The 23,732-nt window shown below is 42.6% G+C and overlaps 1 protein-coding gene across 2 annotated transcripts in view; it reads left to right on the top strand.

Moving 5' to 3' along the window:
• Positions 1–23,732, top strand: part of tspan9a (tetraspanin 9a) — a 241,406-nt gene that overhangs the window by 136,554 nt on the left and 81,120 nt on the right. The window contains exon 4 of one of the 2 annotated variants that reach the window (XM_079246822.1): positions 15,515–15,594. In XM_079246822.1, coding sequence (XP_079102948.1) covers positions 15,532–15,594 — 63 coding nt within the window. In that variant the 5' untranslated portion in view covers positions 15,515–15,531. Of the gene's footprint in view, positions 1–14,551; positions 15,595–23,732 lie in introns of those variants that run through there. The other variant, XM_079246821.1, reaches the window with a different exon arrangement.

The following is a 23,732-nucleotide window of genomic DNA, read 5'->3' as shown; positions in this document are numbered from 1 at the left end:
GTTCTGGTTCTGTGCTGGGAACAACTGGTTCTGGTTCTGTGCTGGGAATAATTCTGGTTCTGGTTCTGTGCTGGGAACAACTGGTTCTGGTTCTGTGCTGGGAACAACTGGTTCTGGTTTTGTGCTGGGAACAACTGGTTCTGTGCTGGGAACAACTGGTTCTGGTTCTGTGCTGGGAATAACTGGTTCTGGTTCTGTGCTGGGAATATTTCTGGTTCTGGTTCTGTGCTGGGAACAACTGGTTCTGGTTCTGTGCTGGGAATAACTGGTTCTGGTTCTGTGCTGGGAACAACTGGTTCTGGTTCTGTGCTGGGAACAACTGGTTCTGGTTCTGTGCTGGGAATACCTGGTTCTGGTTCTGTGCTGGGAATAACTGGTTCTGGTTCTGTGCTGGGAACAACTGGTTCTGGTTCTGTGCTGGGAACAACTGGTTCTGGTTCTGTGCTGTGAATAACTGGTTCTGGTTCTGTGCTGGGAACAACTGGTTCTGGTTCTGTGCTGGGAACAACTGGTTCTGGTTCTGTGCTGGGAATAATTCTGGTTCTGGTTCTGTGCTGGGAACAACTGGTTCTGGTTCTGTGCTGGGAACAACTGGTTCTGGTTCTGTGCTGGGAATAACTGGTTCTGGTTCTGTGCTGGGAATAATTCTGGTTCTGGTTCTGTGCTGGGAATAACTGGTTCTGGTTCTGTGCTGGGAACAACTGGTTCTGGTTCTGTGCTGGGAACAACTGGTTCTGGTTCTGTGCTGGGAATAATTCTGGTTCTGGTTCTGTGCTGGGAACAACTGGTTCTGGTTCTGTGCTGGGAACAACTGGTTCTGGTTCTGTGCTGGGAATAACTGGTTCTGGTTCTGTGCTGGGAACAACTGGTTCTGGTTCTGTGCTGGGAACAACTGGTTCTGGTTCTGTGCTGGGAATAACTGGTTCTGGTTTTGTGCTGGGAACAACTGGTTCTGGTTCTGTGCTGGGAATAACTGGTTCTGGTTCTGTGCTGGGAATATTTCTGGTTCTGGTTCTGTGCTGGGAACAACTGGTTCTGGTTCTGTGCTGGGAACAACTGGTTCTGGTTTTGTGCCTGGAACAACTGGTTCTGGTTCTGTGCTGGGAGCACCTGGTTCTGGTTCTGTGCTGGGAATAACTGGTTCTGTGCTGGGAACAACTGGTTCTGGTTCTGTGCTGGGAATACCTGGTTCCGGTTCTGTGCTGGGAATACCTGGTTCTGGTTCTGTGCTGGGAACAACTGGTTCTGGTTCTGTGCTGGGAATAACTGGTTCTGGTTCTGTGCTGGGAACAACTGGTTCTGGTTTTGTGCTGGGAATACCTGGTTCTGGTTCTGTGCTGGGAATACCTGGTTCTGGTTCTGTGCTGGGAATAACTGGTTCTGGTTCTGTGCTGGGAATACCTGGTTCTGGTTCTGTGCTGGGAACAACTGGTTCTGGTTCTGTGCTGGGAATAACTGGTTCTGGTTCTGTGCTGGGAATATTTCTGGTTCTGGTTCTGTGCTGGGAACAACTGGTTCTGGTTCTGTGCTGGGAATATTTCTGGTTCTGGTTCTGTGCTGGGAACAACTGGTTCTGGTTCTGTGCTGGGAATACCTGGTTCTGGTTCTGTGCTGGGAATAACTGGTTCTGGTTCTGTGCTGGGAACAACTGGTTCTGGTTCTGTGCTGGGAATAACTGGTTCTGGTTCTGTGCTGGGAACAACTGGTTCTGGTTCTGTGCTGGGAATAATTCTGGTTCTGGTTCTGTGCTGGGAACAACTGGTTCTGGTTCTGTGCTGGGAACAACTGGTTCTGGTTTTGTGCTGGGAACAACTGGTTCTGTGCTGGGAACAACTGGTTCTGGTTCTGTGCTGGGAATAACTGGTTCTGGTTCTGTGCTGGGAATATTTCTGGTTCTGGTTCTGTGCTGGGAACAACTGGTTCTGGTTCTGTGCTGGGAACAACTGGTTCTGGTTCTGTGCTGGGAATAACTGGTTCTGGTTCTGTGCTGGGAACAACTGGTTCTGGTTCTGTGCTGGGAACAACTGGTTCTGGTTCTGTGCTGGGAATAACTGGTTCTGGTTTTGTGCTGGGAACAACTGGTTCTGGTTCTGTGCTGGGAATAACTGGTTCTGGTTCTGTGCTGGGAATATTTCTGGTTCTGGTTCTGTGCTGGGAACAACTGGTTCTGGTTCTGTGCTGGGAACAACTGGTTCTGGTTTTGTGCCTGGAACAACTGGTTCTGGTTCTGTGCTGGGAGCACCTGGTTCTGGTTCTGTGCTGGGAATAACTGGTTCTGTGCTGGGAACAACTGGTTCTGGTTCTGTGCTGGGAATAACTGGTTCTGGTTCTGTGCTGGGAACAACTGGTTCTGGTTTTGTGCTGGGAACAACTGGTTCTGGTTCTGTGCTGGGAATAACTGGTTCTGGTTCTGTGCTGGGAACAACTGGTTCTGGTTCTGTGCTGGGAACAACTGGTTCTGGTTCTGTGCTGGGAATACCTGGTTCCGGTTCTGTGCTGGGAATACCTGGTTCTGGTTCTGTGCTGGGAACAACTGGTTCTGGTTCTGTGCTGGGAATAACTGGTTCTGGTTCTGTGCTGGGAACAACTGGTTCTGGTTTTGTGCTGGGAATACCTGGTTCTGGTTCTGTGCTGGGAATACCTGGTTCTGGTTCTGTGCTGGGAATAACTGGTTCTGGTTCTGTGCTGGGAATACCTGGTTCTGGTTCTGTGCTGGGAACAACTGGTTCTGGTTCTGTGCTGGGAATAACTGGTTCTGGTTCTGTGCTGGGAATATTTCTGGTTCTGGTTCTGTGCTGGGAACAACTGGTTCTGGTTCTGTGCTGGGAATATTTCTGGTTCTGGTTCTGTGCTGGGAACAACTGGTTCTGGTTCTGTGCTGGGAATACCTGGTTCTGGTTCTGTGCTGGGAATAACTGGTTCTGGTTCTGTGCTGGGAACAACTGGTTCTGGTTCTGTGCTGGGAATAACTGGTTCTGGTTCTGTGCTGGGAACAACTGGTTCTGGTTCTGTGCTGGGAATAATTCTGGTTCTGGTTCTGTGCTGGGAACAACTGGTTCTGGTTCTGTGCTGGGAACAACTGGTTCTGGTTTTGTGCTGGGAACAACTGGTTCTGTGCTGGGAACAACTGGTTCTGGTTCTGTGCTGGGAATAACTGGTTCTGGTTCTGTGCTGGGAATATTTCTGGTTCTGGTTCTGTGCTGGGAACAACTGGTTCTGGTTCTGTGCTGGGAATACCTGGTTCTGGTTCTGTGCTGGGAATAACTGGTTCTGGTTCTGTGCTGGGAACAACTGGTTCTGGTTCTGTGCTGGGAATAACTGGTTCTGGTTCTGTGCTGGGAATAATTCTGGTTCTGGTTCTGTGCTGGGAACAACTGGTTCTGGTTCTGTGCTGGGAATACCTGGTTCTGGTTCTGTGCTGGGAATAACTGGTTCTGGTTCTGTGCTGGGAACAACTGGTTCTGGTTCTGTGCTGGGAACAACTGGTTCTGGTTCTGTGCTTGGAATACCTGGTTCTGGTTCTGTGCTGGGAATAACTGGTTCTGGTTCTGTGCTGGGAACAACTGGTTCTGGTTCTGTGCTGGGAATAATTCTGGTTCTGGTTCTGTGCTGGGAATAACTGGTTCTGGTTCTGTGCTGGGAACAACTGGTTCTGGTTCTGTGCTGGGAATAATTCTGGTTCTGGTTCTGTGCTGGGAACAACTGGTTCTGGTTCTGTGCTGGGAACAACTGGTTCTGGTTCTGTGCTGGGAATAACTGGTTCTGGTTCTGTGCTGGGAACAACTGGTTCTGGTTTTGTGCTGGGAACAACTGGTTCTGGTTCTGTGCTGGGAATAATTCTGGTTCTGGTTCTGTGCTGGGAACAACTGGTTCTGGTTCTGTGCTGGGAACAACTGGTTCTGGTTCTGTGCTGGGAATAACTGGTTCTGGTTCTGTGCTGGGAACAACTGGTTCTGGTTCTGTGCTGGGAATAACTGGTTCTGGTTCTGTGCTGGGAATAACTGGTTCTGGTTCTGTGCTGGGAACAACTGGTTCAGGTTCTGTGCTGGGAATAACTGGTTCTGGTTCTGTGCTGGGAATAACTGGTTCTGGTTCTGTGCTGGGAACAACTGGTTCTGGTTCTGTGCTGGGAATAACTGGTTCTGGTAATGCAAAGTATGTTCAGCCAGAGGCTGCATCATGTCCAGTGTGAGACAGAAGAGTACCAGAGATAACTGCAGGTTCATCCTCTGGAACAAAGAACTATTAATTATTATTATTTTTATCTCACAACAATCTTTCAGCAACCTTGTAATTAATAATAATAAATAAATCATTTTTCCATTTTGTTTAATTTCATCTCTATATTACAGATGTTGCCAAAGGAAGTAATTGATCATTTTATGGCAGATATTTTGATCCAATGCAATCCAGCTTTATTTATAAAACACTTTAAAGCAACCACACGGGACCAAAGTAGGGAAGATTAAAATAAAACAGTCATATGAGCTGTTTTATGCTAATGAAACATCTACATGATGTGAAACAGTGGCATGAGCATGTTTATTAATGGAAGCTTAATTCCACTTTGGGGAAGTTTTGCTTTTTTGCATTTTTAGAGCAAACACACATAAGTTAAGCGTAATCCTCTTTAATTCATCAGATTTTAACACAATATACAGATGTTTTCTTGGAATACTGCCTGTAATATTGAAATATTGCCCAGTGTTGTGTAGCTCCGCTAATCTGTACTCTTGTTTCTAAATGAAATTCCTACAGACCAAATCAACGATGTAAAGTTCTCATATTGGTATCATATTTCAATTAGTAATGTCCACAGTGGTCCACTATTATGCAACAACATCCAACTCCTCAGACAAATCAAACCAAAGCTTATATTAGCTTTTATATTCCTGACTTATTTCTTTTGGACTGTTGGTAATTATAAATTCACATCATCAGGGAATAATTATATTAACCGCTTTATTACTCTCATTTTTTTAATCCTTAAATTTGCTTGCGATTATTGAATTATTGATCTAAAGATGGATACAGCACCTGTAACTTGACATGTCTTTCGAACTGCACCGCTTCAGAGCGAGCACTGAAGGAGATAACTTTAAAGACTTTACGGTCAGGTTTAATTAAGAAAAAGCCAGTAAATCAATAACCAAGCACTGAATTCAGAGGCCTGTTCTTTACATTTCCAATAAAAGATATTGCTGATATTTCATCTTTCACACAGTTATCGCTCTTATAGATGATGCATAAAGCATATATGACATTGCTGAACGTAGCTCTACTGCTTAAATCTACATGACCATAGCGTTGTGTTGCGACAGCATTGAATGATTCATGTGTTGCACTGCTCCGTACAGCCGTTTGACCCCTCTGCATTGGCCTTTACTACATTGTGAAACTATGTTGCATGTCAATGGGGAGAAACACTTTCTGGTCTAAATGCTAATGTAGCATCCTGTAATCAGAGGAATATTCTTTCTTGCTTGTAAAAACCTGCTTGTCTCCTGTGTCCCGCCTTATATGCTGCAGCCCTGATAGATGTTCGCGTAGGAATTAAGTTTAGATTGGGGCTTGGCTGCAGGACTTGTCTGTATCTGATTCTCTTTAAGGGCACCATTTGTGCACATTTTTTTTCCATCTGTTCCTGGTAAGAGACTCAACCAGTTCTCCGAAGCTGAGTCCGTTCTCCCAGACTATCAGGACTTTCTTCCACTTGAGAAGACAACGTTTACTAAAATCAGACACTTAATGACATATGTGCATGAAATCATATCTGAAGGAGCAGCATCTAGCGGTGCACATGGTGTTAACTTGCTACTCCCAAATGTAGCCAGTGTTAAAAGTATTTGACCTTAAGATGACGCGATTGATCTTTCCAGCTTTTATGGCATTATCAGCAAACCTCACATGGTTTCACTGTTGGATCTTCAGGGAGGCCTAATGTCATAAATTCCTAATTAACACCGTTTCCAGACAACTTTATTGACTTCTGGTTGCAAATCACCAGAGAATGATGGAAGAATGGGTTTACTGTCTGACCAGCCTCTTCTCTGAGGGTGATATTCAGGCTGGCATTAAAGGGCAAGTTAGAACTATAAATATCAAACCAGCAGGATGTCTTATTTTAATTTGAAACGAGAAATGAGGCAGACATGACAATTTATAGCTTATTAGGTTGAATATGTCAGGCTAATATGTCCTCATCTTCCTGTTTGTTTAGCGAGAAGTGTGACTGTTTGTACTTCACAAAATATATCATCTGCATGTGTAGTCATGTTGTCTGAGGTGTCTGTTTACATCCACAGCAACAGGCTTGGCCTTGAGGGGATCTGACGGCCACTGGCAGTGACATATTTTGTGGTGAGAAACCCTTTGTAGTTTTAATCCTCCCCTTATACTCTAGCCTTGACCATGAATTCACACCAGATCATATGCTGTCACACGTCATTAATGCAAGTCTGCGAGTCTGACATGGGTTCAAATTCACTGATCAAAGGTAAGCAGCACTAATTGCTCGTGTAATATGAGCCAAGATAAATGAGCTCATAATTGTCTTACAGACTTTTTTAATCTTTCAATCCATGTTTAGATTAGCAATTCCCGTTTTGAATATTTGATTGGCCATAATGCTGAGAATATCATGGTTTAGTTTTCTTTTTGGTTTTTTTTTTGCCATCATGCATAGGGTGATGTTCAGAGGCACGATATTGGGGACATCAAAGCAATACTGATATTGTTATATGAGCAACATGCTTCTGTTCATTACGTTCTGTTCAATTTGTCACACAATAGTTCATCTCTTAATCACTTCTTGAAGCTTCTTGAAAGGTTTTGGAACTGATAAACTAAATCAAAGCAACTAAAATCAAATTATAAGCAGAGCCTGACTCATAGCTTTTTTATTTAATAAAGAAGCTTCTAAGTTCTCGAATATCGAAGATTTTAACTAGAATTAATCTGCAGACAAGCGAACATTTCTTTGTCAGACTAATCTAAACAAATTAGACTGACCCCAGTTCCAACTTTATACTGTACATTTCTATGAGTAAAGCATCTCCTTACCGCGTATTTCCATGTGCGATCATCTCAGCTCATACAATGCCATGCTAGTCATTGATGCAGTGACAATTTTGGGAAAATTACTTGCATGTGTTTAGGCAAGGCATGGCAAAAACATTTCTTTTCTCATGCGCCTATGCATGTAATCTGCAGATTAACTCTATAATAATCTTGCTTTTAATTATTTTAATATCTGATTTTGCTATTTGTGTTGTCTTTTATGCTTTTTTTAAACCATTTGTAATGCTTTTAATGTTTCTTGTAAAGCACTTGGAATTGTCTTGTACATGAAAGGTGCTATGCAAATATACTTGCCTTGCCTTTTAATTTCATCCAGCCATGGATCTATTTATCTGTTCAGCATTTTTTAAACCTTTTCTCACCTGGTTCAATCCCTGCTAACATTGGGTGACAGCTGGGGTGCATCTTGGACACGTCTATTGCAGGGTCAACACATAAGCTGCATTTATTTTCAAGTTTTTCACAAAATAAAAGTCATATCTCGAAATTTTTTATAAGGTAATATACCAATTTGAAGGTGTTTCTATTAATAGTAATAGTAATAATTGTACTTAATGCAGTGGCTTAATGCTTAAGCCACATTTCTCATAAAAGCTCATCCTGTGGAATTACGACTTGTGTCAGCAAGCTAGGTACCCAGTTAGCCAGCTTTCTACGTAGCCAGCAAGTTAGGTTGCCAGCTAACCAGTGTTGGGATCCTTCTCGATCCTTCCAGATCCGTGGATTGGAATAAAATCCGGAACACAGAATAAAGTTTAACACACAATATTTAATAAGAAACCAAAGATTACAATGAGCAATTCTCCACAGATTTGGAGACTCTTACCCTTAGCAGAACCAAGCCAGCGAGAGTCTGAAGCCATTTTTTTGTTTCCTCTCATTGAAACCCCACACAACAGTTCATTATTTTCTGCTATCCACACTCTTTTCTCTCTCATTCATCAAACACAAACTCAAACTTCCTTCCCTAGTGACTCCCAATTCTCTCAGTATCCACCAGTGTCAACGTGACCCACACATCAACTACCTGCACTCTTTAATTTTCTAACACGTGCTTTTATGCGTAGGTAAGGAAATAACAATATTAGTGAATAAATGTCACACTGTTTAAATTTATTTATATAAGCTAACCAGGTAGCCAGTTAGCCAGCAATCCAGTTAGCAAGCTAGCAGGGTAGCTAGTTAGCCAGCTAGCCAGTTAGCAAGCTAGCCGGGTAGCCAGTTAGTAAGCTAACCAGCTACCTAGTTAGCCAGTTAGCAAGCTAGCCGGGTAGCCAGTTAGTAAGCTAACCAGCTACCTAGTTAGCCAGTTAGCAAGCTAGCCATGTAGCCAGCAAGCCAGGTAGCCAGCTTACACTGGTTTCTAATAGAAACTGGTTTCCAGTCAGTTGCAGGATAGATTCTAAATTCCTACTCATTAGTCTACAAACCTGATACGTTAAAAGAAAATACATCTTCACCATATCTCATAACTCTAGACTATTTAATTCAAAGTCACTTCAATTTATTTATTTTATAAACATCATTATAATGTTTGCACAGTATTTTATTTTAATGTTTTTTATACTTCTGCACCCCACTGTAACGTGTTTAGTTTTGTTTTGTAAAGAACTCTGAATTGTATTCAGAGTGTTTATAAAATGTGCCATAATAAAACCCTTTTGCCTGTTGGTCTAAGTTTTACACTGAGATCTTTACGTTTTTTAAGGTCTTTACAAGACTAATGTGAATCAGACATAATTATGAACTATCAGGCTTCATACTGGCCTGATCCTTTGTAAAAAGATTTCCGTCTCCTCCTCTGTTCATACATACTGCACCATCTTTACCTGGAATAAACTGGTTGCAAGACCCCTACATCATGTCCTACACCATTACACTTTCATGATAAACTTCTCTATTAACACATCTTAAAGAATAACCTCATAAGAGCATAAAAAACCTTTAAGTGATATTTGAGTTTTTGGTTTTTTTTATTTTGGTTGTTTCCATTACCAGTTTTTATTATATTTAGGTTTATATTCTTGGTGTAGCTAATGGAAACTTGGCTAAAGACTAATGAAACGGAAAAATACACACACTTAACCATTCCCAGGTTCGCTTTAGAGTCACTGGTTAACCTAACATGCATGTTTATGTGGGAGAAAGTGGGAGTACACAAAGAGAAATGATTCTCCATGAATGCAGAACATGCAAACTCCACAAAGCAAATTTTTCCGTTCACTTATTTCAATTTTCAATTCAACTTTTTCTTTTTATACCTCAAACTGCTTGAACAAGCTGATAAAATCAGTCAAATATCAGGCTGGATAATTAGCTCATTGTGTGCATGCTGATAGCCATAGAAACTGATTCAAGTACGCTTTCAAGATGAATCGTATGAAAGTGAAGTTTTCCACAATTTTTTTGTTAGATTTTGGGTTTTAACCCGAAGGCTAAACATCAGGACAACTCAGCTCTGACTCTGACTGATCATTTATTTTGTTTTGTTTTGTTTTGCATTTTCTTTTCTCGTGAGACTCTGACAGTTTTTACTTTATATTGCATCACTGGGAGGCAAATCAGTCCTCTGCTTATTGTGAGAAACAGTTTATATTGTCTTTATTTCAAGAAAAATTCAAATGAATTTAATTCCAGCAGCAAACTATTTTTTTTAAAAAAAAGTCTGAGTGGTGAGAACATTTGCTGTTTTTTCACACTTCATTACAGTTTTTAATCCCAAAATTTGAGGTTTTTTTAAGTGCTTTATGTTCATTATTGCTGAATGTAGGCTGTCAGCTGATCTGCAGTCTGGTTGTGTTTTTTTCATCTCCTCTTATTGATGGATCCATTAAAGATATAAATGTTATATCTGTTTCTCTCCAAAGTTCCAGTGTGCACCTCTGCTTCTGTGGTACCTCTACAAACATACATTATCTCAGCAGCTTTTATATATGGCTTGCTCCTTCCATGATACAGTTCCAGGTAAGGGTGATTGATGCGTGGGGGGCTGTGCTGAGTGACGGCAGTTTCCAAATGATCACAGTGGCACTGCAGTTTTTCATGCTGTGCTGCTTATAGGCTTGAATGCCACATGCATCCAGTGCTGGTTTTTACACCTTGACCTTCCATCCTTTTTACAGAAAATCTTTGGTTGATCTTTTTATACCCAGGTCTGACACCCTCACCTGTCTATTCCCATTCTTTGTACATATGTTGCTAGCATCAAATTCCAGCTGTGGTCATATTTTCTATCTAACATAAAGCTAAAACTAAACTTATTGTTCATGCATAAAAATAAAAAGAAAAAAAGAAAGATTATAGTTATTGCTTTATTTTAGAAATGATTGAATTTCTTTTATCTTTCATGTAGATACTTGTTCATTCACACACTCATGATACAGTTGGTCTCTTGTTGTTTTGTCATGTTGCTTTTGCACTGCTGGGTTAATAAAAAATAATCTGAAGTGCTTTCCGATCCCAGTTGGTCTGCTTGAGGTCTAATCTCTTCAGTCTTCTCGTCGTAACATGCATATGTTAAAAAAAGCTTCCAGATTTACTAAATGCCAGAGAGAATATTTCAGTGCAATCTCCTCATGCTCTCCTCACTTCCATGTAAGCCAGAGCTTTGTGCTCTGCTCTGCTGCTGTCCCTCAAATTTTCTACCTCCTCTCAGAGCCAAAACTCCTCTGAGTCACACACATCAGTTTCTTCCGAGTCTCGCTTTCACCTCATCTTTTTTTGCTTTATCCACTTTAAACTAATGCAGCTGTGCCCAGATCCCTGATACTCTGGGAGGATGGACAGATCTATGGGGGCTGGGCCGTGCTCTTCAGGCTACTTGAGGAATCAGTAACATGCAAACCGAGAGTCCCACTGAGCTTTGATAAATGTATGTAACTCGCAGGGAGAACAGCACTGATTTAGAAGGTATTAGGTTTGAGTTTATGACCTCTGCTTTTACATGTGATCAAAGGGGCTGATGGGAAGTTTTTACACGTGAAACTGAGAGCGCTTCATGCCTACATTTGGCTGTCACATTCATAATGAGCATGTATAAATCATGTGAAGATGCTGCTGTGCTTTGCAGACATCTGATCAGGTTGTAAAGCTTGAAATGTTTGCATAAAACTGGAGGTTTTTGCCAAGCTGAAACAAACTGTTAAATAGGTAAATTCTCCAGTGTTGGATCCTGCACATCCTGTAACATTGGTTAGTGAATCAGTTTTAAAGTCTTTGCAAACATATAAATGCAGCCCTTACATGCAGATACAAAAGGTTAAATCTTAATTTGTTCCTAAATAAAAAAATAAAAAAAAACCAGACATTTTTAGCGATGCTGTAGCAACAAGTGTTATATTGACATCTAATTTCATCAGAATATAATAAGGTAAATGAAGCAGAGCAGCAAAACCTTGTTTTTTTTTTATCTCCTTATAGGCCACATTATTTTAGCAGCTTCTCTAATAACCCGGTGGTTACTTGAAAAATAAGTTCATTGTTCCTCATAGCAGTAAAATACCAGAAGAAAAGATGGAAGTAAAATACTGATAATGTTTGGATTTGTGAGAGAAATCTATCGCTTCCATCTGTCTGTCCGCACCTCGTAGATCCACCACTTAACAGTCATTTCATTCATTTGATGTCGACAAAAACACAATTGCAAAAATGACAGTTATGTTTTCAAAGGTGGTTTTGTGCTCAAACATCGCTCAGCTGAGAAAACACAGACTTCCCAAAAGGCATCGCTTTAACTTTGCTGTGCAGGGAAATAGTCTCACACATGAACCCCAAGTTGAACCAGAACTTGAGAAGATGTTTTTATATTCTCTTCAGTATATATAGTTTAGTGGATTTAGACAGAGGCAGCCTTGTTACTCCTGACTTTCTTTTGTGTTGACTACTGCCGTTTCCTGAGAATCCTCCAGGCGAGTCCTTGGACCAATGAGATGTTTCATATGTTCCGATCTGGATTAATGGAAACGGGGACGATGCTTTTTCCAGTTTTGAATTGAATGAAAAGGGGGGCATTAAAAGTTTGAAGACTTGGCATAAGAGTGAGTTTCCATCAAGTTCATCCAGGGCAGGGGCATCCCGTCCCTGAGATTAACCTCCCTGCAGGTTTTAGATATTTCCCTGCTCCAACACGCCTGATTTAAATCAAATGCAGCAGCTTGTTACCAAGCTTAGTCCAAGCACGCGGACCCATTAATCCCATTCAGGTGTGCTGCTGCAAGAAACATCCAAAACCTGCAGGAACGATTCACACACACCCAGGTCCAGGCCTGAAGTCATGCACAGACTAAAGTCACCAAAACAACTCAATAAAGTGGTCATTACTTACTTACTGGTCTTGTAGGGTCATCTGCACTCTGTCAGTAGACAGCTGAAGCTGTTTGGGAAGTTTTACTGGAAGCTGTGAAAGCACAAGAAGAAAATTGTTTGGATATGCTGGTTTGATTTGGTGCACAGTTGCCATTTTCAGCAGAAAAGCAAAACATTTCTCATCTTTGTCACCATGAAATTCTCCCAAGAGAACGTTTTCCACCAATTTCTTTTTCCAAACTGGAACCTGATACATAATAGTTACACTTGTTCCAGCTGGTTAAGCTGCAGATATCTCATATTTATTTAAAGGCTGACTGAGTCGCTGCAGCCCTGCGATGGACGGGCGAGCTGTCCAGGGTGTACCCCGGTGCCTTTCGCCCAAAGACTGCTGGGATAGGCTCCAGCTTCCCTACGACCCTTCATCGGACTAAGCGGTTAGGATGATGGATGGATGAATGAATGAGTCATTGCAGCTAAGTGGGGTTGGTGAGACTTCCTTCAGATGTTGGACAATAGCGTCACAGCAGATCTCTGTTTTGCACAGAGCTCGTATGATTTGGGCGGGGGGTTGGTATCTTTAAACATGACTGCTTTTAATAAACTTAACATACTTTGCAACAATGTAAAACTGTCAGAGAGATGGCCGATTAGAATAACCAAATACAATCATATTACAACACAAAACATGAGCTCAGTAAATACACTTTAAACATCCAGTTTCATGTACCTGCTGCTGTGATGCACTGCTCTGTGGTTGTCATGTAATCCTCCTGCTCTGTGTGCTTTTTCATCACGCTCTCTGCAGAGGAACGAGGTTATCACAGATTCATCTTGTGCTTTGTCTTAATCACAGCAGCTTCTGAAAAAAAGGCATCCTTTAAAATATAACAACTAAACTTCCATTTAGTGCACAGATCATTAGTTCTCTGATTTTTAAAATAATAAAAGCTTCTTTTTTTTCTCAGAAATATCAACTGGTGTCAATAAATCAACATTTCTACCCTCCAGATTAAATATTATATCACATGCAATTAGTTGTGCTCTAAGAACATGCAATGAAAGCCTTAAAGCCAGAGGTTGCATCACCACCCGTAAAGCATGTGCTTCCTCCCGGCAGTGTTTTCCTCACCGTTGGTGAAGCACAACAGGACTGGCTGACCTGGTCTTTGTCAATAGGATATTCCTGGATTTACTTTTTAGACCACAGCGTTAAAGCTCCCCGTCCATCTGCCTGTAGGCAGAGTCAGCTCTGGCACTCGGCTGAAAGAAGGCCATTACAGCAGTCAGGAGGCAGAGCTGCTTCTGTTTTTAGTATGCTGTGTCAGATTTTTTTTAAAAGAAGAATTTAACAATATCATGAAAGTAAATATGGAAAATTGTGTTTTTATTTTAGTTAGTGTGGTGGTTTGTATCCACTGGACTGTCAGACCGTCGGCTTTCAAGACTTTTCTGGATCATATTGAGGCAGAACTAGCAAGCCTGCGTGCCGTCAGTTCATTTGTTTTCTGCAGATGAATGTGGGGAAAGTAATGGTGGACAGCACAGAGATGGCACCGTGAAATTACAGCCCTTTGTAATATTTAATTATCTCACTTGTGCCTTGCAATTTAAAGTACTTTTTTTAAATAAATAAATATGTGTTAAATGATCAACAATCTGCTAATTGCAACAATAAACAGTGAGGTCACAGAAGCCATGTTAATGCCATGTGTGGAAATTGCTGGTGTCACTACCATCATCAATCTAACAATTAATATTTTTTTTCATATGAATGAGATCCTGCCATCAATTCAACCCTAAACGTGTCGCTTTGCACGTCAACAACACAATTACCTTCACTCTTAATGCTTTGTGTTTGTGTTTCATTCAGCCGATCTCACCTCCGGCTTCTCAATTCCCCTGATGGACATAAAATTGCTGAACATGTATAGTCAAAGCAAACACGGTGATGGGCTTAATAAAGACACGGGGAGTGGAGAGGAGGAGCTGAGGTCTCGCTGCAGCTGCTGCATTGGCTCTGGGCTCAGCAGCAGGGAGGAGCTGAGAGAGAGAGAGGAAGGGAGACAGTTGGGGGAGGAGGGCAGTGCTCTTGTTGGGAGATAGGGAATGCCCGTTAGTTGCGTCTGCCGATAATAGCACATCAGGCAGTGCGCTGCTATTGGGGGAGCGGAGCACAGGCGGTGTGGAGGACTGAGCCGCTGAGCGCAGAATGGTACACTAAAGAAGACAGGCGCACTTCACGAGGAGACAGTGGAGGATAAAGCTGCGAAGAGAGAGCATCATCACATGTAGAGAAGAGGACTGGGAAGGAGCAGGGCAGTGGGAAGCAGAGAGAAAGGAAGGAGGGGGCAAAGTTACCCAGTCAGCAAGAGAAGCTGGAGCAGCTGAGACTCACTGGGATCTTCGTCCCTCTGGAACAGTCAGGCACATCAGTAGGAAGCGCGCGTGGAGAGTGATATTACAGGAGCGAGTGCTGGAACTTCTTCCTAGAAAGACGGTTCCGTCAAAAGGCGAGGGTACTTCTCCTGACTGGACCCTCCTGCACAGCTTACTTCAGGATTATCACAGCAAAGCAGAGGACATTTAAATGTGCCAGAGGTGCACCGTGCACGTCAGTTCAAGTCGCTTCCGGACAGGAGACTTTCTTGAAGCGGATGCAGTTTTGCACCTGAGTGCCTTTCTCTCTCTCTCTCTCTCTCTTTTTTTTTTCTTTCCTTTGTTGCTTCAGAGTGTGAAGCAGTGGAGACTCGGAGGGCAAGTTGTTCTGTCCTGTCATCTCTGAGACTATGTTAGACTGTGCGTCAGAAAGCCCCTCATCAGCAGCTGCAGCCCTAGAGCATGGAGAAGTCCAGCAGTGAGGAGTCAGCCATTCACCGTAGCCCCTCAGTAGATAGCCGTGACTCCGATTTTCCCCAAGCCTCTACGTCTGGCCGGCCATTTGGCGGCCGCGGCTTCACTGCCGGCGCTTTCTACGGCTCCACGGGGCCACGCAAAGACGCCCAGCAGGGACAAGCTGGAGCGGCAGCTGACACCAGCGCAGCAGACAAGACCAACAACAAGTACAGCTCACCCAAAGGCAGCAAATACGTAGTCTTTTACCTGGATCTATCCTTTGTGTTCCTTTTAGAATTCAAGAAGTGCAACATGGCGAGAGGCTGCCTCTGCTGCTTGAAGTATATGATGTTCGTCTTCAATCTCATCTTCTGGGTAAGTGGCTCATTCTTTTGCTATTTGTCTCAGCATACTTGCTCACATTGATCCCGCTCATGTTAGGATTATGCTGAGGAGGGGAATCTGGCTTGAGGGATTCCTCACAGTCAACAAATGGAAAGGCTCGGTACCTTATATGTTTTTAAAATGTTAATCAGGAAACATGACGATATGACAAAGTGATAGCTGTCAGAGCAATCATGCCTTTCTAATTACATCAGGGTGTTTATGCTTGTCCCCCTGTGCATGTTGCTATTCCTGGGGGCAATGACAGAGTCAGTGGCACTGCACCAGGTCTCCTTTTGTATTTTGTGGGGCAGTGGGTTGGGTGGAGGGTGTCATCATTAGGTGGGATATATGATTTATGGTGAACAAGCTGCAGAAATTCTGCTCATGTTATAGAAAAAAGAGAGCGCATGAGAAGATGGGTCAGAGATGGTTCATGTAATTGGATTTGTATGCTTCTATTTATTGATGACTGATGATTGGTGTTGACTGGTTTTTGTAGAAGACAATGTGATGACAGCCAGGGACTGAGATCATGCTTTCTCAATGTGTCAGATTTGCTCACACATGAGTTTATTTTGGGAAAACCTCGTCGGCTTGCAGCAGGCTCCACCATGTGTATCCATTCATGGGCATTTACTGTGAAAGTGGGCATCCCTTGAATGTTTACCGAATGGATTATAAGGCTTATGGGTTATGGGGGTAAGTCTTTTGTGTGGATTCAGTGAAGCGTAAAAACATCCGAACACGAGGGACTCATCAACCCAGGCCCAACGTATCACTGGGTCGGGAGCCCAGTTAACTGGGGCACAGTGGTGCCATTAGCCTGAGCCTTGCAGCTGTGAGCAGGTCAGAATTTCCAAACACACACATACATTCACAAACCGAAATCCATCTCACTGACCATTTCATACATAAGAACAGACAGCAGTGCTACCGGGCATCGTCATGACCGAAGCTGTGGACCTTTCTGGTGCTTCAGGGCAACGTCTTCATTTCATCCTTGCATGGTAACCCAGCAGACAGACAGAAGTGAGCATGATTGGTAAAGACATACAGTATAGACAGCTCACAAGGCTTCGTTGTCCCTTGAACGAGGCCAGTGTTTGTGTAAGGGAATGATAAGGTCAGAGCAGCTAAGCCCATGATAGATTCATTATTACAGATATTGACTTGACTTGATAACTATCTCAATCAATACTGTTCAAGTCTGTGCTCTGGTCTTGCTATCGTTCTTGTTTGAATGGACATTTTAGGCCGGTAAACGGCTGCTTCTGTCCCTTTAACCGGAGGTCAGATAATTAGGTTTTTTTTCCAACTCGCAGGCTATTCAGGGGTCTAATTTGACCAGGGTAAACATGGACAAGACTTTCAGCCTAATCCATTCTTGTATTAACAAATGAGGTTAAAATCTTTTCTCACCTTAAAATTGGCTTTCCTGATTCACAAGTTTCTACTTAAGATCATGCTCGCTGCGAACATTGCTCCTTTTTGTTTGTTTTTTTTTCTTCTTCCTGGTGCAATGGCTTGAAAGCTCAACTGGACCTGACACTCACACAAGAAACACTGTCAGTTACCTGTACGTTATTCTGGCTCGTTCTGCTCCTGATAGATCACAAGTCGCCCGAGTGCATGAGTCTGAGGGTTACAAAGTCATTAATTTCCACTTGTTCCTTAAGAGCCAGTCACAGAGGATTTGTTTGAAGGCTTTTACTCCCCTGCTTCCCTTCGGGCTCAGTTTGTGCTTTACCCTTTTCATTGGCGAAAGCCCACCGCTAATAACTGGCAACAGCACGCCGCTAATCAGGAGGTGGAAAGAGGCTTTGCATTTCAAGGCTGGTGGCCTCTGATTTACATGGTGCTGAGCTTGTTGGCCTTCATAGAAGTTCTCCATAAGTACTCTGAGAGTGTGCAGGAGCTCTGTCTTTAGTGTGTGTGCATATGATATACTGTATATGTATGTGTGTGTTTGTGTAAATGTGTGTGTACGTGTGGGGAGACATACAGAACCTAAAGCGGACTTTTAATCAGTGCAGCTCACACCCTGCTGTGCAGTAATTGACTTTTTACTGTGGTAATGTTCAAATAATGACTACCTACCACGCATATTTCTTTCTATTCTTACAGAGCGAGTCTCTTGCTTTCCTTTTACCACGAGATTGTTTTAATGTCAGTTTAAGTATTTTCTCATGGGAACAAGTGTGGCTCAGCTTTTTCTGCATCTCATCGGGAGCTGTTTGGAGCTCTGAAATTTGGGGTAAGAAACGAGGCATTTGCTTGTCAGTGGAGGGTGCCTTAGGGTGAGAAGTATGTTGTATCCTGACACTCCTGGGACTGCGTCTTCCACCACTGACACTCCAAGAATCACAGAGCTGCCGACGCTGGTCGTGACGTTTGCCTCCTAACTTCTGTCATCTCATCTCGAGACTGAAGAAGGAATGGAGTAACTGGACACCGGGTATTGCAGGGGTCTCTGCTTTCTGACTGCACAGTCAGGCACAAGCACACTTGCTGTGCATACACACAGATATTACCCATCCTTGGAAGTATGTTGAGCACCCGCACATCATCCACTGCTCTGGGTTTACACTGGTAACTTGAAGCACAAGGTAAACACTTGCAGGCACTCCAGGCATCTCCATACATGCGCTCATCCTTACCCCCCTCCCTCCATAGCAGTTGTTCATGACCATCTGGCTTCTCTTTCTTATAAGGGATTAGAATAGTCTGAGCTGCAGGGGGGAGTTTGGGGCAGATTAAAGCAGTATTGGGTTGTGCAGTTAAGGATTGAGAGCACAGCTCCTAAGGACAGCTCTATGCTAAGGCCATCATCATCAAAGCAAATGCCCTTTGTGGTGTGTCTGTGTGTGACAAAGAGTGTGAGTTCGTTAAAGAGGAGATCTGTTGCTCTTTCTCTCCCAAACACATTTTCAAAATGAGTATGTAGGACCAGCCTGATTGGGTGATTGATGTGAAGTCCTGTTGGTGTCAGCCTTGAGAGAGTGGTGCTCTTGCTGCGATTTCATCTTCTTATCGTGTAGCGTGTTCTCAGTGCTCACTGTGAAATCCTCTAGTTCACTAATCAATTTACTCTCCATTGCTGCATTTTTCATTTGGCCCAGTGTTTCTGAAGACCTTTAAAAAGAAAGAAGTTTTTAAAAGTACTTAAAACATCTTGCAAGTATTTGTTTTCCCAAACAAGCTCCTTTTCTCTTTTAGAGACAACTTGGACGTTAGCTTCACGGATGCATACTAGCTGTTCGATTACAAAGTCAGATCAAATGTTTAGGTCCCATCTGATATTCATATTCAAAGGAAACATGTTCGTTAAGACGGATAAGACAGATAGTATCAAAGCTGCTCCTTTTAGAGAGAAGACCAGATGTGTTTAGCATTCATGAATTCCTGTGCTTACTTAGGGGATTGCTGGAGGATTTATAAACCATTTGGTTGGAGGCAGCAGAAGATTAGGTTCCCGATTGATTTGATCACAGAATTTGACATTTAAGGTTTCAAATGTGCCCACGCTTTGATGCTACAAAGAGCTATTGACAGACTCAAGGTGGTTTGTCGGGAGTGTGCACAGGAGTGTGTGTGAATATCTGTGTTTGGTTTAGTGGAACTCCTGAAAAATGTCCACACAAGACGTCTGCGTGCGTCCGCCCTAGTCTGCGGCCCCCTGGGGTTTTGGGTCTAAGGTGCTGGAGCAGTTCGGCTGTTTTTCGTTCTCCGTGTCGACACATGGAAAGCTCGGTCGGTCCTCTTTAATGCTTGCAGAGTTTGGTATAGTAATAAACTTTTCTCTTTCTTCTTTTTTTTCTTTTGCAAGAAGCACAGCTGAACTCCATTAGTCACTGCCAGGTGAAACAAAAAAATTTGGGGCACATTACTGACACTTCAGTGCACGCTGCAAGACGATTAAACAAGATTTAAACCGTCAAAAACACTTAATCAGATCCGTTTTTGCTGTGGGAAGCTGCTTTCAGATGGGTTAGAGATGCAACTGAAGTCCAGCTTCTCCTACATGAGAGGTATCACCATCATATTCATGCATTTCAGTCAAGTCTAAGTTGATGTTCCTTATAGATCTCTAAGTATAAATAAAGATTGGCTACTTTGCTCGGAATAAATATCTCCACATGCCTGCTTTTGTCCATTGGATCGTTTGGGGGATCCTTCTAATTTCCACGTCTCTCTCTGGCTGCATCGATTTCCTGGCCGCATTGCGTGGCGCCTCTGAGCTCATTAGCTCATGTTGCAGATCAGCTGGGATATGGAGCTGCTGTATTTCACTATTGGGGCTCAAGGTAATAGAGCAGAGAATTAGAGGTGCATTTTAGACTTAGATGCACTTTGTAGAGAGTCCTATTTAAACATGACAGACTTCCAACCTGATAAAATGTTAATTGCTTTTGTAAACCAGTCACCACACTCGGCGCTGAAAATGTATATCAGCTCTTTATTCATCGCTGCTGTGTGTGTCTAACACAAAGTGTTAAAGTCAGGTGTATAATTAGCTGACATGTCAAGAAGCACATCAACTGTTGGTCTAGTAGCTCAAAAGATTAAAGTTGGTACAGTTTATTTTTTGATTGGTCAGCTGACCTCATGTCCTGCTTCTGTGGACTGAATCAGCTGTCTGTGATCATGCACATTAATGAAATGATCAAATGTTCTTTAGAAAGCACTTTTCATACAAAACGTAGCGCTCTACATAAATGTACTTTTGATACATTTAAATCAAGCACACACACACACATCGTGGATGCAGCTACACCGCCACCACCATCTACTTTCCACTCTAACCTTTAGCTTCTGTCTGTAAAACTGTATATTAATCAGGAATTTGGCTTGATGCTGCTGTGAGGAAACAATATGTTGGGGATCCGTTCACACCAGGATCCAGCCCACTCATGACCACAGTGGCCGTGCCGCTGTAAACAACCAAGATCAGGGCACTTCAGAGTCCACACCACAGCCATATGGCTGCACTGCAGGACCCCCACAGCCAACCAGACATCAGCGATCACTGCAGCAACAAACCTGCAGATTGTGAAGCATGAAGGATTCCCTGGTTCAAAAACAACCAGATACAATAAGACCAAATAAAAGCAGCTGCTAACAGATAAAGGAGTTCATGAGAACCATCTATGAGGATAAAACAATTCCATAAAAACAGAAATCTATGTGAACGTTAAATGGGAGCTGCTAAGCATTATGGATCATGTTGGCATCTACCACAATGTAAACAACAGTTTATTCCATTAATTCATCATGAGTTGGGACACAGAAAACATGCTGATGTGCCAGAAAGGAGAAGGGATGTATAGGAACGCGCTAACCAATGGGGCCAAAGAATGATTTCGCTAGAAAATCAACATGATAAATAATGTGGACTTTGTTTAATTAAACTTAAAGAGGAAGAATCACATAAAGTATTAATTCAGATATTACACAGGTTAACAGGTATATTATTAAAGTCATTAAAGACACATTACGTAACTTTCTGACCTTAAAACTCTACGTTCCAGACTTGTTCCATGACACAGTAACTTCTATGGTGTGTATTTCTGCAGCCGCTGCTACTCATCAGCATCGCAAGGCTGGAAAAACCAGAACTATACATCTTTTACATCCTGGATGCGACGTGACGTTTCGCTTCACGGTATAATAAGGATCTGGCTGGTTTTTTTTTTGTTTGTTTTTTTAAACTGGCTGGTTTAAACACACAGCGTCGCTGATTCAGCAAAGAAACACAAGAAGATTAAAAGAGATAAAGAGACAAAACAAGAGTCATCGTAAGATCGTCTTCTGCTGGCTGGAGAGAGCAAACAGGTCAGGTGGGATGCAAGATGGATGCTGAATTAGCCGTCGATAGCGTGATGGGAAAATGGCAAAAGTTCTGTAGAATACTGCATGGAATTACTGCAGGTCTTTTTTCCCCTTTTCTTTTAACAACAACCAGTACAACAGCAACAAAAACAGGTTTTTTTAGTGTAAATTCTCACCAAAACAAACAACAATTACAGGATATTAACAGATGCTACCAGATGTTACCCTAGATGCCAACATGTCGGAGATTACCCATGATGCACAGCTGATAACGTGAAATTCCCATTCCCTATAGGTGGTATTTAGTATCAATATGAACGTATGTAATTAAACATTAATCTGACCAGTTACAGACCTCCGTTGACCGATAAGGCCTGCAGACCAAACCAGAAACGTTGCAGTGAAACGAGTCCGACGTTTGATGCTGTCTGTGCTTTTTGGCAAACTTTACTGTTTATCTTTACATTTTCTAACCAAGAAAGAGTTCAGATTAAACAAGAAGTCAATTTAAATTGAGTTTTCTCCCTCATCTGCAAGCCCATTTGTTAGTTTAGTTAAATCATTTCAAGTTTCAACGTGTCAGTGGAGTGGAGGATGCCAAAGAGGAGAAGCCTCATACATTTCTATTTTTATCACAGTATTTTCTTTCCCATTATAGAGAAGAACTTTTACAGTTGTAATAGTCACCTTTTCCAGCACCTCCTGGGGGGACATTGAGCGTTTCAAAGCCAAGTGAGAGATAGACCCCTTATCTCATTTTCCTATTTGCACACACTTAATTCCTCCAGTTGACTCATTTATTTATGCCTCTCGCCAGCCGGAGATAAGTGCAGAGGAGTTGAGGGCAAACATGAGGACTGAGGAGACAAAGTGAGAGGCGTTTAAGAAAACAAGATGTCCTTGCCTCTGCGTGTCATTTTAATTCAGCTTGAACAGAATACATGTGGCAAATGCGCATCATCCAGACATTATTTAGTTCAGTCGTCATTTATTTTGTCAGATCAGTTTGGAATCTAATTTGTTTTAAAGTACAAATATCCTTTTTATTTGACTGAAAGTGAAGGATTAACATGCCAACACCTGCTTTTAGCTGCCTTTTAGGACCTGAGACACTCTTTAAAATATTTATCTGTGAATGACTTCTGGGTCACAAGTAGGCTGATTGGAGAGTCAGGAGACAAGTTACTTGATATTGAAGGAAGGAGATGGGCTTTAATATCCACAGCCATGTGTGCTCAAAGGTTTCCTCCAGATGGGACATTTCTACCCCATCCTGACCAAATCCCCGACCAACCTCAGCAAGTCGACCCTTATTCCCTCCCTGATGACTGAGTTCAGACACTGTTAGAAGCTCCTTTTGGCCATCTGTGTTCCCAATTTCATTCTTACGGTCACTACTCACCGCTCATGACCCAAGGTGACGGTCGGAAGGTTGTCGACTGGTAATTCCACAGCTTTGCCTTTAGGCTCAGCCATCTCTTGATCTCAACAGACAGGTACAGCGTCCGCATCACTGCAGATGTTGCCGCAATTTCGCTGTCAATCTCACACTCCATCCTCGCCACCCACTTGTGAACAACAACTCTGATGCTCTGAGTGAGTAAACTATGAACAAATTATTGCAAAATATTTCATAAGCACTGCATATGTTATTCGTGTCAAGACCTCAGTGTGGAGTCCTTCATACACAGAGCCTGAAGGCCCTAATCGCATCAATCCTTTACTCATCTTCCTTCGCTGCACATCGTTCCCCTGCTTTCATCACTTTATTGTCTCTCTCAATTAAAAAATAACCAGTTCCTCTGTTGTATAAGTGCGTTGCAGTATGATGTGCACTATAAGCGTTCACCCCGTCCTATTAGCTCGTTTGGGTTTTCACTTCACACTTTGTTTCTGACTGAGCAGGACTGCTTTGTAATGAAAAGTGAAGATCTCAGGCACAACATGCTAGCTGCTAGCTGGAGGAGCTGAGGTACACCGGCTCCCTCATCCATCTCCACCCTCGCTTCAGATGGGAAAAGGTGCATGCAGACTTTCTATGAACTCCTAACAATAAATCCTCCTTGATGACAGATAAGAAAATGGGCAAAATTGTTGTCATCATGTTAGTTCAGATAATATCTCATCAAGATTAACTACGTAGTCCATCAACCCAACAAGTCACCTCTTTTCTTTGCTGCAGGATGTGAAATACAGAACCGTCTCTTCGAAATGCAAGTCAGAAGAGTTCATGGGAGAACAAGGGGAAATGATGAGTGTCATTAGTTCTGCACACATAAGCAGAATCCTTGCAGTGA

The sequence above is a fragment of the Telmatherina bonti genome (genome assembly GCF_933228915.1).
Source record: "Telmatherina bonti genome assembly, chromosome: 2".
Classification (NCBI taxonomy): domain Eukaryota; kingdom Metazoa; phylum Chordata; class Actinopteri; order Atheriniformes; family Telmatherinidae; genus Telmatherina; species Telmatherina bonti.
This window is presented reverse-complemented; position numbering and strand designations above follow the sequence as displayed.